Raw genomic sequence first — 14,458 nt, 5'->3', positions numbered from 1 at the left:
TGTGCTTTGCTTTCTTGGGCAGCTACTGACCCCTCCGTGACCTGTCCATTCTCCTGGGTACTTTGCCTCCTAGCAAGGAGCAAGCAGGCAGCCAGACTGATGAAGGGACTGGGCAGCAGCCCCATAGGTGAGCTGAGGCTCCCAAGGCTCGCCTCCAAGTTCCCGAAAGACCCTTCCTTTGGGAGAAAGTGCAAGTCACGGGGCAGGCAGTCAACAGAACTGCCCGCCTATGCCTGGACACTCCCATTACTGCTCACCCAGATCACGGCCATAGCCTGCCTCCGTGTCCCCACTCTGCCTCCAATCCATTCTGCTCCTGGTGGCTCTATGCTGGGCATATCGTAGACCCTTGATTGCTATTTGTTCAGAATCACTTTTGAACTTTTAGCCTGGCATTTATCCCCTGTGGGATCTGACCCTCTACACCTTTCCAGCATCACCTACTGAGTCTCCTCCCCAGCCTCCCTGCTGCTCACTCCTTCCTGAACTTCCTGGACTGCCCCACCTTTGGGTCTTGGCTAATGTTCCCTCTGCTTGGAATGTTTTTCCCACCCTCTCCACCTGGCAAATTCCTACTCAACCTTCAAGACCCAGGTCAAATGTCACCAGTTTGGTGGAGCTCTTCCTGATACTTTCAGGCCATATCTACACTCCCCTGGCTCCCCAGCCCTGGTGCACACTGATGAGACAGACCAACCCTAGGCCTGTCCTCTGGTTTCATCCTGGGCCTGGGAGGGTGTCTAAAGACAAGAAGTAAAGAAGTGAGAACATGAGAGGTAAAAGGCAAAAAGGAGGCCAAAGAGCTCTGTAAGTGATGGACTACGTCAGACTGCTCACCTCAGGACAGCAGGGGTGGGGGGCATCACATAGAAAAAAAGAACACATTTTCCACCACTCAGATCTGCATTCTTACAAGAGTGGAACAGACAGCAGGGTTCAGGGAAATAGGTCCAGAGGCTGGGTGACTAGGAACTGCTCCCCTGCCCCTAAGATAGGCCTGGTGGTTATACCCCGCAGGGCAGAGGCCTCAAAGTCAAGGCCAGTCTGAGAGGTGGGGGAAGCTGGGACCCAAGGAGCGGCGCCCTGGGGTCTGGGGGCCTATTAGGGAACTCAGGTCTTCATGCTTTTTTTTTTTGAAAAAAGGAAGTAGGTAACTTTTTCTGCAGAATGCCAAGGCCAGGGGAGAAGTGGAACGCTGTCATGCAATCATAGTGGTTGGTGCGGCTGTGGGCGTCTGCGCCTAGCGGCACCGGGCCAACCTCCGCTCAGCGGCCGCAGTTCCCCTAAGGGCCTGTGCCCTCTCTGCCTGTGTGCCGCCCTCAGACTGTGTGACGTTCTGCCGGCCCTGTGGCCTCCTGTATCTCACCTGGAGATGCCCCCTGCCAGCTGTCCATGCCTACAGTCCTCAGAGGACCTTGGCCAGGCCAGGTGCTGGGTTGTAGACCTTGAGGACAAACGCAACAGAGGTTTCACAATTGAGGAACCCCAGGCTACCAGCGGAACAAAGAGGGCATGAGTAAAGGCAGCCAAGTGTTCCAGATGCCATGGAAACTGCTAGAAAGTCTGATGAGATCAGTGGGTGAATGTTTCTGTGACATCCCAAAGGTGGGCTGTGAAGACAGTCATTCAAAATAGACTTTCCAATGAATGTTTGACAACTAGGAAAGTTCTCATTGTATAGCGTAAAGGCAAAAGCAAGTTACAGGCCAACTTCGAAGAGTTATAGCACATATTCTCTTTTTAAACATATTTTAGAAATATTAAACATATACACACTGCAAACATGTCTGAGAACCTCTGCAAGTCTAACTTGCTTTCTCTAGATTCCTTTTGCACTGAGAAGAATTAACTGCATGCAGTTTAGTCAACTGCTCCCTGTGTTAATTCTGTGGTCTCAAGCTTCTACCTACAGAACCCTTTCGAAGGCTGGCTTTTCCAAGGCCAAGTTCAGACTTTCTTACATCAGCTCAGGAGCAAATGTTCTGGGCAATCACCTGGTGCTGAGCTTGTGGGTCAATAACCCCATTTCAGCACCATCATCTCTGTCTGAACAGCAGGCTTGTGCAATGATCTGGATATTTATGACACTCTATTCATTTTGTAAAAAGTGAGTAGAGTGCCAGAATAAGAAACATTGCTGACACTAGTGACAGAAAACACAAATGCCTCATAAACTTTATTCCAGCGACAAGGTCAGCAGATCGGTATGCGGGGGTGGGCATCAGAGCCCCAAGGATGGAGGAGTCGGGAGCGGGAACCAGGGGTTAAGGAGGCTGAGCTGTGTGCAGAGAAGAGCGTCTGCTGCCTGCAAAGCTGGGCAGACCCTCTGCTCCTATCACGGATACTCCCTGGCCTCCTTTCACTAAATCCCCTTTTATCTAACTATTTTGAGTTGGTTTCACTTCTTTGCCACAGAGTGCCTTCCTTAGAATGTGTGAAACGCTGGGCACTGTGCCTGGGGCGTCCGGCCCTTATCTTTGCTTATTTGTCATTGCTACTGCAGGTGAAGGCCGGGGCGGTCCGCACATCTCAGAGCCAAGGCTTCTGGTCTCTGATGGGACGTGCCCTTTGAGCTCTGGGTCTCTATCCTTTCTGGGGATGAACAGAAAAATTAACCCTTCCTCAGCTCCAGGAAAAACTTCTCCTGGTGAGCCTCACTTCCGTGCTTCAGCCCTTGGGGACACCAGGCCTGATCAGAACTCTCTGGTTCCTAAGCTGCAGTGTCCTCGGGTTTCATTTAAATCCACTTCTCAAGGAAGCGGACGCTGACACACAACCTGAGCTGCCACCTGCTTCTCAGAGGGCCCCTCCCCTCTCATGTCCTCAACCAGCCCAAGAGGTCAAGCTTGCCCGGATAGAAGGGCTTGTCGATTCCAGAAAGGAATATGGTTCTCCCTAGAGGAGCATAGTCGTTCCTAGGGTTCAGGGACACCCCATCCCCAGGTGAGAGAAACCTGGGGGTCCCTGGGGCAGTGAAACCCAGGGGCACCTGCCTCAACCCACCTGCAGTGAGGTTGCAAACAGACCCTCCTTTAGGTAGTAAGCCTCCCAGATGGAGTGCATGCATCTCACTTGCCCTTGAACTTGAACTCAAAGTCAGCCAGCAACTGCTCGTTGCACAAACAACTGAGAAGGCCAAGGGGCAGGGGCGCCGCTGTGCTGGGAGTCAGAAGGCTCTCGGTGCGCTTCCCAGCTGTGCTCCTAGCCGCCTGGAGCATCCCGGACACGTTCCCTGGCCGTGCTAAGACTTGATTTTCTATCTTTAAAATGGGAATGCAAGGATTACACAAGACAGCACCCAGAGAGTGCAATGAGAGTGTCACCTCTGCCATTTCAGCCCTCAGGAGGGGTGTCGCTGGAACTGTATGAGTTTCCAGACGCTCACCCATCCCAGGCAGCTCAGCAGTAAAGCGTCCACCTGCCAATGCAGGAGATGTGGGTTCGATCCCGGGGCTGGGCAGATCCCCTGGAGAAGAAAACGGCAACCCACTTCAGTATTCTTGCCTGGGAAATCCCATGGACAGAGGAGCCTGGAGGGCTACAGGCCACGGAGTTACAAATAGACACGAGTGAGCATATACACACACACACACCTGTCCCACACCCAAGCTTCTGGAAGAGTAAGAGCCCAGCAACTGTAACACCTGGGGCCCAAGCTTAGTGTTTATTCCCAACATCAACTGCAAACCAGCCCCGAAGTTTACAAACTGGGTCAACCAGGCCCAGGAGAGCCTGGATACAGAGTGACGGGGCAGCAGGAGCTAGTGGGTGGGGGCTGGAGCCTAACAGCCCAGCCCTCCGTGGACCCTGTGACACTGGACGTGTCACTCAGCTCCTTGTGGCTGTTTTCTCTGCCATAAAGCGGCATCACAACATTACAACCTGCCGTACTGGGCTGTCTGGGGATCTGATGAGTCAATGCAGGTGAAGAGCTTAGAGCACAGTTATTGCTCATGAAATCCGAGGGCCTGGACTCCTCTTACTTCCTGGCCTTTGACCGTGAGCTGCCTTGTGGCAGCTCTTTCTCTGTTGTCCAGAGGCCCCCCAGGGGGTGGACAGTGACTGGCCTGAGAACCAAGGGGAATCTCCTCCGATCCCAGGTCTGCCTCTGGCTTCATCTATGCCTTGGTCCTGCCTGCTGCATCAATCTTTCTTCCATCTGACCAGCACCGGTAAAAACGTTCCAGTGGGCTCAGCCATGTGTAGTGCAGGTTCCTGGGTATGGTTTAGACTTAAAAAAAAATTTAATTAATTTATTTTTGGCGGTGCTGGGTCTTTGTTGCTATATGTGGGTTTTCTCTAGTTTCGGTGTGCGGGCTTCTCATTGCAGTGGCTTCTCTTGTGGAGTATGGGCTCAGTAGTTGTGGTTTCATGGACTTAGCTGCCTCCCAGCACGTGGAATCTTCCCAGACCAGGGATTGAACCTGTGTCTTCTGCATTGGCAGGTGGATTCTCAACCACCGGAACAGCAGGGAAGTCTAACTTTTCTTTTTTTTAAAGTTGACATATAGTTGATTTACAATATTATATTAGTTTCAGGTGCACAATATCATGATTCAAAATTTTTATAGACAATAATACTCCATTAAAGTTGTTATAAAATATTGACTATATTCCCTGTGTGGCTTAGTCTTGATAAGGGCCCATTAACTGCTTTGTTCATAATGTGACCTGGCCTCTACCTAGGATGGGGGCCTGCAGGGGTGGCCGGCCTGGCTTCCTGGTGGCCCCATATTTGGGAAGCATGGGCTTCCAGAGAAGGGCCACCATGGTGAGGCCATGTCAGAGGTGGGTGCTGGCTCAGTGAAGCCATGGAAAGGGCCCAAGAAGTGTGAGCTTTTCTCACTATTACGTAGAAGGGCTGGGATCAGAAACACTCTTGTCTTTTACTCCCCCCACCCCCAAATCCCTCAAAAGATCAGAAGGGTAAGAGGCAGGGTGGGTGTGCTGAGCATGTGGTTGGGTAGGGAGCAGGCCAAGGGGTGGGGGGCACACTTCAGTTAATGATCACGGTCATGCTGAGATGGACCCTGGTGTTTGGTTTGGCTTCTCGCAGGCCACACTCTGATGCCAGGTCAGCCTGTGTGGGCCCTGACCAGCCACTGCTCCCTCAGACCCAGCAAGGCTGTGCGTGAGACCCCCTGACAGGCCACTCTGAAAAGAGGGAGCGTCTCCCTGCTGGGGGGCTCGGCACCTGGGGCAGGGGAGCGGGTGGTCCCGTGGGAGCTGGGACTCAGGATCCAGCTTGGGCTCAGCCTGAGAGGCCTCCCGGGAACCCTGGTCCTAACAGCCCGGTCTCCTGCTCTGACCCCCAGAGGGGACTTACCCAGGCCTAGGTTGGAGATGATCTCGAGGTCTGTGGAGCTGCTGGCCTCGAGGATGGCCCGGGGCAGCCTCAGCGTGAAGGGCAATAAATCTCTGCGGAGACACGAGGGGTCGGAGGTCAAGTCTGGGGAGGGCTCCGTGTGTCCAATCTCAGCCCTGCCACCTCCCAATCCACAGCCCGGAGAGGAGGAACCCGGCAACCCTGCCGGCTGCTGGAATCGCCACGCAGACTGGAAACTTCCCTGGGGCCGAAGGGTGGAGTCAGGAGGCTGAGGGAGCAACCGGTCAGATTCCGGTCCTGTGTCTCCACTGGACTCAGAGATGCTGAGACCCTCCTTGGGCATGGTGAGGGGTGGTGCATGGAAGGGAAGCCCATGCAGCTTCCTCTAAAGGAGCTATTCTGGGGAAGGCAAGGGACCCACCCCCTCCGGCCCTCCGAGCCTTGCCATTCCACACTAAGGTGTGCAGCAGACGTACAGCCAGACCCTACCTCCCGCTTTCCCCCCGAAACCACTCGCGCACATCCTTCGGCGAGCTTGCACACAGGAACTCCCGACAACACAGTCCGCCAGCTCAATCTGCTGCCTTTGGTCTGAATGGCAGCCCATTCAGGGATCGCTCCAGAGACCCCCCTGAAGAGGCCTATACAGCCCCCCACCTTTATTGTACAGATGGGGAAACAGGTCAGAGAAGGCCTTTATGATCCCCTCTGGGATGTTTTCTAAAACAATCCTCCAATTCTCCGGACAACAAAGGGATGTCCTACAAGTTAATTCTGACACTAACTGCCTGGAGTTGGCACTAATTAACTATTAGTCCTTAATATAGGCTAGGACTAAGTCCCACCATTTCAGATCCCAGTCCCAGGTCACCTGTACTTCTGAGCGACAGGCTGTAAGTCAGGGGTTCTCATGACCCCTTCCTCAGGCTTGATAGTTTGCTGGGAACAGCTCACAGGACTCAGGACAACACTTACATTTCCTGACTCATTGTAAAGGATGCAGCCCAGGAACAGCCAGATGGAAGAGGCACACAGGCAAGGTCAGGGCAAGGGGCTCCCCTCCACGCCTCTCTGGACGCGGCACCTCCCAGCGCCTCAAAGTGTCCATCAGCTAGGAGGTGGGTGGGTGGGGCTGGAAGTTCCTTGCCTTGATCACTGGTCTTCCTGGTGACCAGCCCCATCCTGAGGCTGTCTAGGAGCCTCTCCTGTTTATGGGTTTGCATAAATGCAGGTGTGACGGAAAGGGGCTCATAATGAATAATAAGAGATGCCCCTGTCAACTCAGGAAATTCCAAGAATTTAAGGGTTCTGTGTCCAGAACCTACACTAAGGCCAAATACATTTTCTTCTTCTACTGTTACCTCCTAGTGGGTTGTGGGCCATGGATTAAAAGTACCAGTCATCATGTATATTATTAATATCGTATTAGCTCACACAGGCTAGCTTTCTCTTTCCCATAGGGTTTGGCACTCACCCCCATCCTGTCCAGGTCCTATAAATTTTGGGGCAATTTGGGGAGCGCTTCCAGAATGGAAGGCTATGAGACCATGTCTGCACCCCCTCCATGCCTCATGGCTCCATCTCCTCACACATCCCGGGTAACTTCTGTGGTTTTGAAAGTCAACCACTCTCAAAAGGAAAGTAGAGGGAGAAGCATGAATTCCCTCCCATTGAAAGAATTTAAGTGAGAGGGAGAAAGAAAAAACCAGCATGAGTTCTGGGATGGAGGAGCCTGGTAAAATCTAGCTCTGCCATTCCTGGTGGGTGTCATTCCATCTCCTGGCTGGACAGGGGACGTGATGCTCCCTTATGGGGTTACTGTGGAAACCACACAGCACAGCAGGGGGGCACCTAGTGGGAACCATCACGCCTGCTCATACTCCTGTGCCCACGATAAGAGCCCCAACGGTTCTCTGGGCTCCCCCTGCCTCCCCACTCCTCCCTGCAATGACTGCCCCCAGCCCACCTGGTTCCCCATCCCCTGCCTGGGGCCTGGGTGGCTGCAGAGCCCAGCTGGTGTCTACACTCCCCTTGCTTCAACAGCCCCAGCCTCTGCAGCCACGTGGTTCTGCTCAAGCGCAATCCATCTGTGAGCTGTAGCAACGCCCAGCACCAGGGAAGGAAGCCCTGCATGCAGCTCCTGGGCTCGGCGTTCCAGGCCTTCCAGGCACCTTATCCCCCACCCATGTGTCCAGCTCTCCCCAGGAGGCCATTGCCAAGCAACCTGCAGCTGACCCGCAAGCAACCTGCAGCTGACCCGCTGCCAGGCCTCTGACCATGCTGTGTCCTCTACCTGAACTCTCTTCCTGCCCTTCTTTGCCTGGCCGCCAGTGTCACCCTTCCCACCGAGAGGGCCTAGACTCCCCGCACATGGAAGGGGAGAAGCTGCTGCTTGAGAGAAAGCAGACCCACGTCCTCTGGACCACGGGCCTGGCCCTGTATGCCGGGCAGAGGCAGCTGGGCTCGGGAATCAGACAACCTGGGGTTCAGACCTGGCTCAGAACTGAGCTGGGTGACCTGAGGCAGGTCAACTCCAGCTGCAGCATCTTCATTTACACCAGCAAGAAGAACACGCTTGATGCCTCCTGGAGGATTCATTGCAGACCAGGGGCTCTGCTAAGCTCCTTGCAAAGGTCTGGTCCTCGGCACAGCATGGGACAGGGGTCACGAGCCTCATGAAGTGGGTCTGCAGTGATAACACCCCCTGCCCCACCCTGCAGCACCATTCAGGTTAGAAAGAGCTCTGTGGGCAGCACACAGTGTGAGCCCAAATCAGTAAACACCTGGTCCACGGAGCTGACTGGAGCAGTCACTGCTGCCGCCCCCTCCAGGCACTTCAGTGTTTTTTACCAGCTCTGTACCCATCGTCCAGCCTCTGCGGAGTTTGCTCCTGAGGGCCGGCACCCGTGACCCCCAGAGGCTTGTCCTGGCATACTGGAGCCTCAGTGCCTGCCCCAGTGGCCCTACGGAGAGCCACACGTGCCTGAGTGCCTGTGGCTTGGGGGCACAGAAGTCCAGCCCCATGGCTTATTGTGGACCCCAAGGTCTGCTCTGTGCTCTGGAGCTGCCGGAGAGAGGGATCCACTGAGGCCAGGCACCCTGGCACTGGACCCTGGCGGGGCTTCTCTCCTGTCCCCGTCCTGCACCCCACTCCCCTGCTGCTTCCTCCTTCAGGGGAGGCCCTCGAGTGCCCCCTGCACATGGATTCTCCTTTCTGAGTACGCCCCCGGGAGGCCCTCGGCTAAGCTGTTAGTATCCTTTTCTTAGGAGCAGTTCCCAAACCTTGGTTTGCAGACAGGCTTGTTATAAATGCAGATTGTATGTGTGTGTATTATAAATGCAGATTGTATGTGTGCGTGTTATAAATGCAGTGTGTGTGTTATAAATGTGGATTGTGTGTGTGTTATAAATGCAGATTGTGTGTTTGTTATAAATGCAGAGTGTGTGTGTTATAAATGCAGAGTGTGTGTGTGTTATAAATGCAGTGTGTGTGTGTTATAAATGTGGATTTTGTGTATGTTATAAATGCGGATTGTGTGTGTGTTATAAATGCAGATTGTATGTATGTGTGTTATAAATGCAGAGTGTGTGTGTTATAAATGCAGAGTGTGTGTGTGTTATAAATGTGGACTGTATATGTGTGTTATAAATGCAGATTGTGTGTATATGTTATAAATACAGATTGTGTGCGTGTGTTATAAATGCAGATTGTGTGTGTGTGTTATAAATACAGATTGTGTGTGTGTTATAAATACAGATTGTGTGTGTGTTGTTATAAATGCAGATTGTGTGTGTGTGTTATAAATACAGATTGTGTGTGTGTTGTTATAAATGCAGATTCCTGTGCCCCACTCCAGGCCTGCTACGCAGAATCCCTAGAGTGGGCCCTGGAAGTGTTAACCAGCTCCCTGGGTGACTATGGGACTCAGACTCTCTAGAACTCTCACACCATCCACCATCCAGCCCAGAGCATCAGGGTTCCAGTGAGGTCTGGGGCGGGTACCGTGAAGCCGAATCTACGCCCTCCCACCCGGAGGGCAGAGGAGCACGTGCTCCTGAGAGCGCTGGAGAAGGACCGGCCCTCATGATCCCGTGTGACCGAATCAGGGCTGGTCCACGCTCTTGCAGGGACTGTGCTCAGTGGACAGGCATCGAGGCCACAGGGGCCCCGAGGGCCCATCGGGGAACAGGCTCTGTCTGAAGCCAGGACTGGCCTGTATCACCTGGGTGTTTAGCAGATCTCAAAACGCCCCTCTGTGCAAGGCCTTGCCGGCGACAAAGGCACCTAAAATGTGCATCTCTGGTTCACTGCCCATGACCTCCGGGCCACTTGGTTCTGAAGATGGCTGCTCGTTCAGATCGCACAAAGTAACACAGCTCTAGCGCTCTGGGGTTCTGTCTTGGCTCCCCTTGACAGGTGAGGTGACTGGGGCCGGCAGAAGGCGGGGGACTTGCCCAAGGTCACACAGCCGGGAACGGGCTCTCCACTGCCAGTCAAGGGCCCTTCCTTGGCGGCATTTCAGTCCCGAGAGGTGGCCTTGGAGCTGATGCCCCCTCCCCTCAAACACAGGAGCTCCAGGCTCTGAGCCTTGTGACCTCCCAGTGGGTCCCCTGAGTGTCTGAGGGCAGGTGAACAAGCACCTGCTTTTCTGGAACGTGGAGAAACAGCAGCCAGAGGAGGAGCGGGTGGGAGGTGACAGCAGTGTTTGGTGACCATGGCTCTGGGTCTCGCTTCACACAGATGACGTCAGCACCCGAGCACACCCTCCCGTGGCCCAACCCACGGAATCAGAACCAGAGCACCTCCTGGGTGTCGGGCAGTGTGCTGTCCCTGTATCTTATTTCTTTCTCCAGCATCTACAGCATGGGTGGCGTTCTCATTTTACAGAGGAGAAAGTTGAGAGAGAAAGGTTAGCTCATATTCTGAGCTCTGCAATTATGTCACCATTCATTCATTCACTCACTGGAAGCATCTATCTTGGGCCAAACTCTAGGCTATCATCTTCCACTAAGGTAGAACTTCTCAGAACAGGAAAGGGCCTGACTCTGAGAACCTGACCTGTCACAATGTACAAAGGGCCAGGGAGCCCTGATGCTAGGCTTTGTGGGCCTAGAAGGACATGCTAGGTCATCAGAATCACTGTAGAATGAACACAGTGGGACGGCTGCACAAACACCACGGACCTTGGCGCTCTGCTTTGAACCTCCACCCTGCCATTTACCAGGTGCATGACCCTGAACAACTCACTTCTCTAGCCTCAGCTTCCTCATCTGTAACGTGGGACTAACAAGAGCACCCCAGTGGTTAAGACTCCACACTTCCACGGCAGGGGGCACAGGTTGGATCCCTGGTTGGGGATCAAAGATCCCATGCCCTGCATAGAGCAGCCAAAAAAACCCGGGGAGGTGGGAGACTAAAAGAGCACTTCACGGGGCGGAACTTTCAGCAAGATTTAAGAAAATAATGGATTATGAAACCCTAGCACCTCATTGTGTACCTGGAGAGCCCCCTACAGGCAGGAGCTGTTAGCACCTTATTTCAGCATCAGGATTGTGTCCACTGGGCCCAGCAGGGTCCTGGGAGGTGGGAGGGCTGCCCTGGGTTGAGTGAAGGCAGCATGGATGGTCTCTTTGAAGCAGAGAGAGGGGAGCCTGGGGCCCTGGGCCCCAAGACATCCTGCCCAGCCCTGGTCAAATCCCTGTAGCTTAAGCCGTTGGCTTCTTGGCACCAAAATGTATTTTTAAATTCCTGTTGACCTGCAACCAGTTCTGAATGAACAGAGCAGCCCTGAGGGTGGTTACAGACACCCACTCCACCCAGCAGCTGCTTCAAAAATCACACGCTCTCTCCCATGAAGAGGATCAGCCCTTCCTGTTGCCCCTACAGGAAGTTCCTTCTAGAACTCCTCCAAGGGGGCGGGTCAGGTTCCTCACAGGACCGGCCCCAAGCTGTCCCGAAAGCCAGAAGACAGGAAGGTAATGGGCAGTGAGCCAAGGGGGCAGGTGGAGGTGAGGGAGGGACCTTTAAAGAAAGAAAGCAGGAGAGCAGGCACCCCCCTCCCTTTCATGGGTACCAGGGCGAAGCCAGGGGACTGCCCCCTCTCTCTGCATCCTGTGGGCTGCACCCTTCCCTCGGGGGCTCCCCTATGACTCCCCCGCCCCCACCCAGGATGCATGAACATCTGTTGCCAGTGAGATGCCCTCCTGTGGGGCCAGGAATACTCACCTACTGACACAGTAGAATGCGATCAGTCTGAAGATGTCCTCAAACACAAGAACGGAGCCTTCCAGGTACAGTACTGGGGAGAGAGGACAGAGGCTTGGATGAGTGTCAGTGCGAGTCTGCCCTGTGTTCACTTGTGGGTTCCGGCACTTGCTGCAGGGCCCGGCCTGCTGCAGTCACAAACACATCAGCAGCCCATTGGACCGTAGGGAGAGGAGGAGAGAAGTGAACTTCTGTGGTGCTAATCCTGAGATTTTTGTGAAAGTCGCTCAGTTGTGTCCGACTCTTTGTGACCCCATGGACTGTACAGTCCATGGAGTTCTCCAGGCCAGAATACTAGAGTGGGTAGCCTTTCCCTTCTCCAGGGGATCTTTCCAACCCAGGGATCGGACCCAGGTCTCCCACACTGCAGGCGGATTCCTTACCACCTGATCCACCAGGGAAGCCCAAGATTTCAGGGGCCTCTTTATTACAGCAACTGGCGTTAACTAATAACACATGCACCATTTTGAGCGAAATAACACCGAAGACTCTAGATTGTAAAAGCAGAACTTGAAAATGTCCCGAATTAAACACTCAGGGTCATCTCCACTTGACAATTCTGAGGACTGTGGGGGCCAGCAGAGGATGGCTAGTTCCTGTTCTGCTTTTAGCTTCCAGGAGATTCCTTGGTCCAGTGTGGCCTGTCAGAACCCCTGGGCCTGTCAGAACCTCACTTGATTTGGCTGCACAAATAACTCAAGAGGGAGGGTGATGCCCATATTTCCCAGCTCTGACAAGGAAGAGGGATCAAGGAAGAGAGAGCCCATCCTGGGTGGATGTGGCTCCCTGGAGGGGCAGGGTGCCGGGATGTGGCAGTCAGGGCCCAAAGCCGGCGTGGACTGCCCAGAGGAGAGCGTGGTACCACATCATGCCCTGCAGCAGAGCACCAGGGTCAGGGGCCCAGAGACGCTGCGCTGCTCACCAGGGGTCTTGGCAGCTGCCCGCCCCCATGCCACCTGACTCTCATCCCAGGGCTCCATGCTCCCGACAAGTGATGCTCTCTGCATGTGGAACCCACAGTGAACTTTCTCGGGCCTCAGAGGGCCAAGAAACATGTGTGCCTCACATTTCATTTCCAACTTCCTGAGTTTCTTCTGAGCATCCGTGGGGTGGAGGTATAAGGCCGGAGCTGGGTCCCAGGCCTGGCTCCAGCCCTGGGGTGGACAGTGTGACTCTGGGTTTGTCCCTTCCCCTCTCAATGCCCCAGTTCCTCTACCTGCAAAGGGAAGAGCCCTTCCAACCCTAAGCACTCATGCATCTAGGTGACCGCAGCCTGCTTCCAAAGCCTAGGTCAGCATTCCGCTGCACTGGTGATCTACGAGATGGGTATAGGGATACGCAAACTAACATGTTTTGTTCTAACAGTTTTAATACTTTCCTTCTTTCTATATGCTACTGCAGTGTTCTAAACAGTTAACATGATTTTTCTAAAAGATTGTGCTTAGTCACTCAGTCCTGCCCGACTCTTTGCAACCCCATGGACTGTGGCCCACCAGGCTCCTCTGTCCCTGGGGATTCTCCAGGCAAGAATACTGGAGTGGGTTGCCATGCCCTCTTCCATGTGATCTTCGTGACTCAGGGATCGAACCCAGATCTCCCTGGGTTTGCATTGCAGGCTGGTTCTTCACTGCTTGAGCCACCAGGGAATTACATTCATCATTTATTTATGGCAAAGAGATTACGGTTTCTCATTAGGATAGATATAAAAATTTTACAAGGGAGTTTAAATCAAAACATTGAGTAGGTTACAGTTCTTGGAGGTACTGAGAAGACGTCCATAAAAAACAAGTCTGAGAAACATCAGTGCATAGAATTACCACCCTCTGTGAGTTAATGGACATGAATTGGTCCACAATGCCACCTGGTGGCACATAAGTGCATCACCGACCTTAGCAGCACCAACAGGCCAAGGGAAAGTGAAAGTGAAGTCGCTCAGTGTTGGACTCTGCGACCCCATGGACTGTAGCCCACTAGGCTCCTCTGTCCGTGGAATTTTCCAGGCAAGAGTAGCGGAGTGGGTTGCCATTTATAGGCTGGGGTCAAAAGATCTCTGGTAGCTGGGAGAGGTGGAGAGGATGCTCCATCTGTAAACTGGAGTCAAGACCTTTCTCATGGATCCTTCAAGAGGGATTAGTGGTGATGCATGCAAAAAGCCTAGCCTCTTTATACCAGGCCTGCTCAACAATGAGCAGTTTTCCTTCACCACTGAGACACGGTCTGACCTTTGCAGACACAGATGAAACTTTTAAGACAGGCAGTCCCTTCCTCTCCTGTGCCCCTGGCACTTTCTGGAAAGGCCTCAGTTCCTTTAGACTTAGTGTACCCCTACTCTGGTCCCCTCCTCAGGAGCAAGGACCAGGGCTCATCCATTTTTGTGGCTGGGGCCATACACAGTTCTAGACATAGTGGCCCAGTCCCCTTTTTACTGTGAAAATAGGAGACTGGTCCAAGCACAAGCGAGGATCAAGGTCATGTTTGTTCCTTTGTAACCAGGCCTCTTCTGCCCCACCCCCAGCCCCCGTTCATACTTCCCCGTCCTGCTCGTGGGAACAGCGCAGCAAGGCCACACCCGGGGAGCTCCTGCCTGCCAGGGCCAGGGCTTTGCCCACCCTTGAGCCCTCCTCAGCACGTGTGTGGCATGCAGTTTAAAAAGTGAGCGAAGTTGCTTTGTCATGTCCGACTTTTTGCAACCCCATGGACTGTAGCCTACCAGGCTCCTCCATCCATGGGATTTTCCAGCCAAAGGTACTGGAGTGGGTTGCCATTTCCTTCTCCAGGGAATCTTCCCGAAGCAGGGATTGAACCCAGGTCTCCCGCACTGCAGGCAGACGCTTTACCATCTGAGCCACCAAGGAAGCCGACATGCA

The 14,458-nt window shown here is 53.7% G+C and overlaps 1 protein-coding gene across 2 annotated transcripts in view; it reads right to left on the bottom strand.

The window, feature by feature from the left end:
* Window positions 1-14,458, bottom strand: part of RIN3 (Ras and Rab interactor 3) — a 132,301-nt gene that overhangs the window by 30,399 nt on the left and 87,444 nt on the right. For both annotated transcript variants that reach the window (XM_043921499.1, XM_043921498.1), the window contains exons 4-5: window positions 11,553-11,625; window positions 5,327-5,418 (exon numbers count right to left, since the gene is read on the bottom strand). In XM_043921499.1, the coding sequence (XP_043777434.1) occupies window positions 5,327-5,418; window positions 11,553-11,625 (165 nt within the window). The remainder of the gene's footprint in view (window positions 1-5,326; window positions 5,419-11,552; window positions 11,626-14,458) is intronic.

The sequence above is a fragment of the Cervus elaphus genome, chromosome 13 (genome assembly GCF_910594005.1).
Source record: "Cervus elaphus chromosome 13, mCerEla1.1, whole genome shotgun sequence".
Lineage (NCBI taxonomy): Eukaryota > Metazoa > Chordata > Mammalia > Artiodactyla > Cervidae > Cervus > Cervus elaphus.
This window is presented reverse-complemented; position numbering and strand designations above follow the sequence as displayed.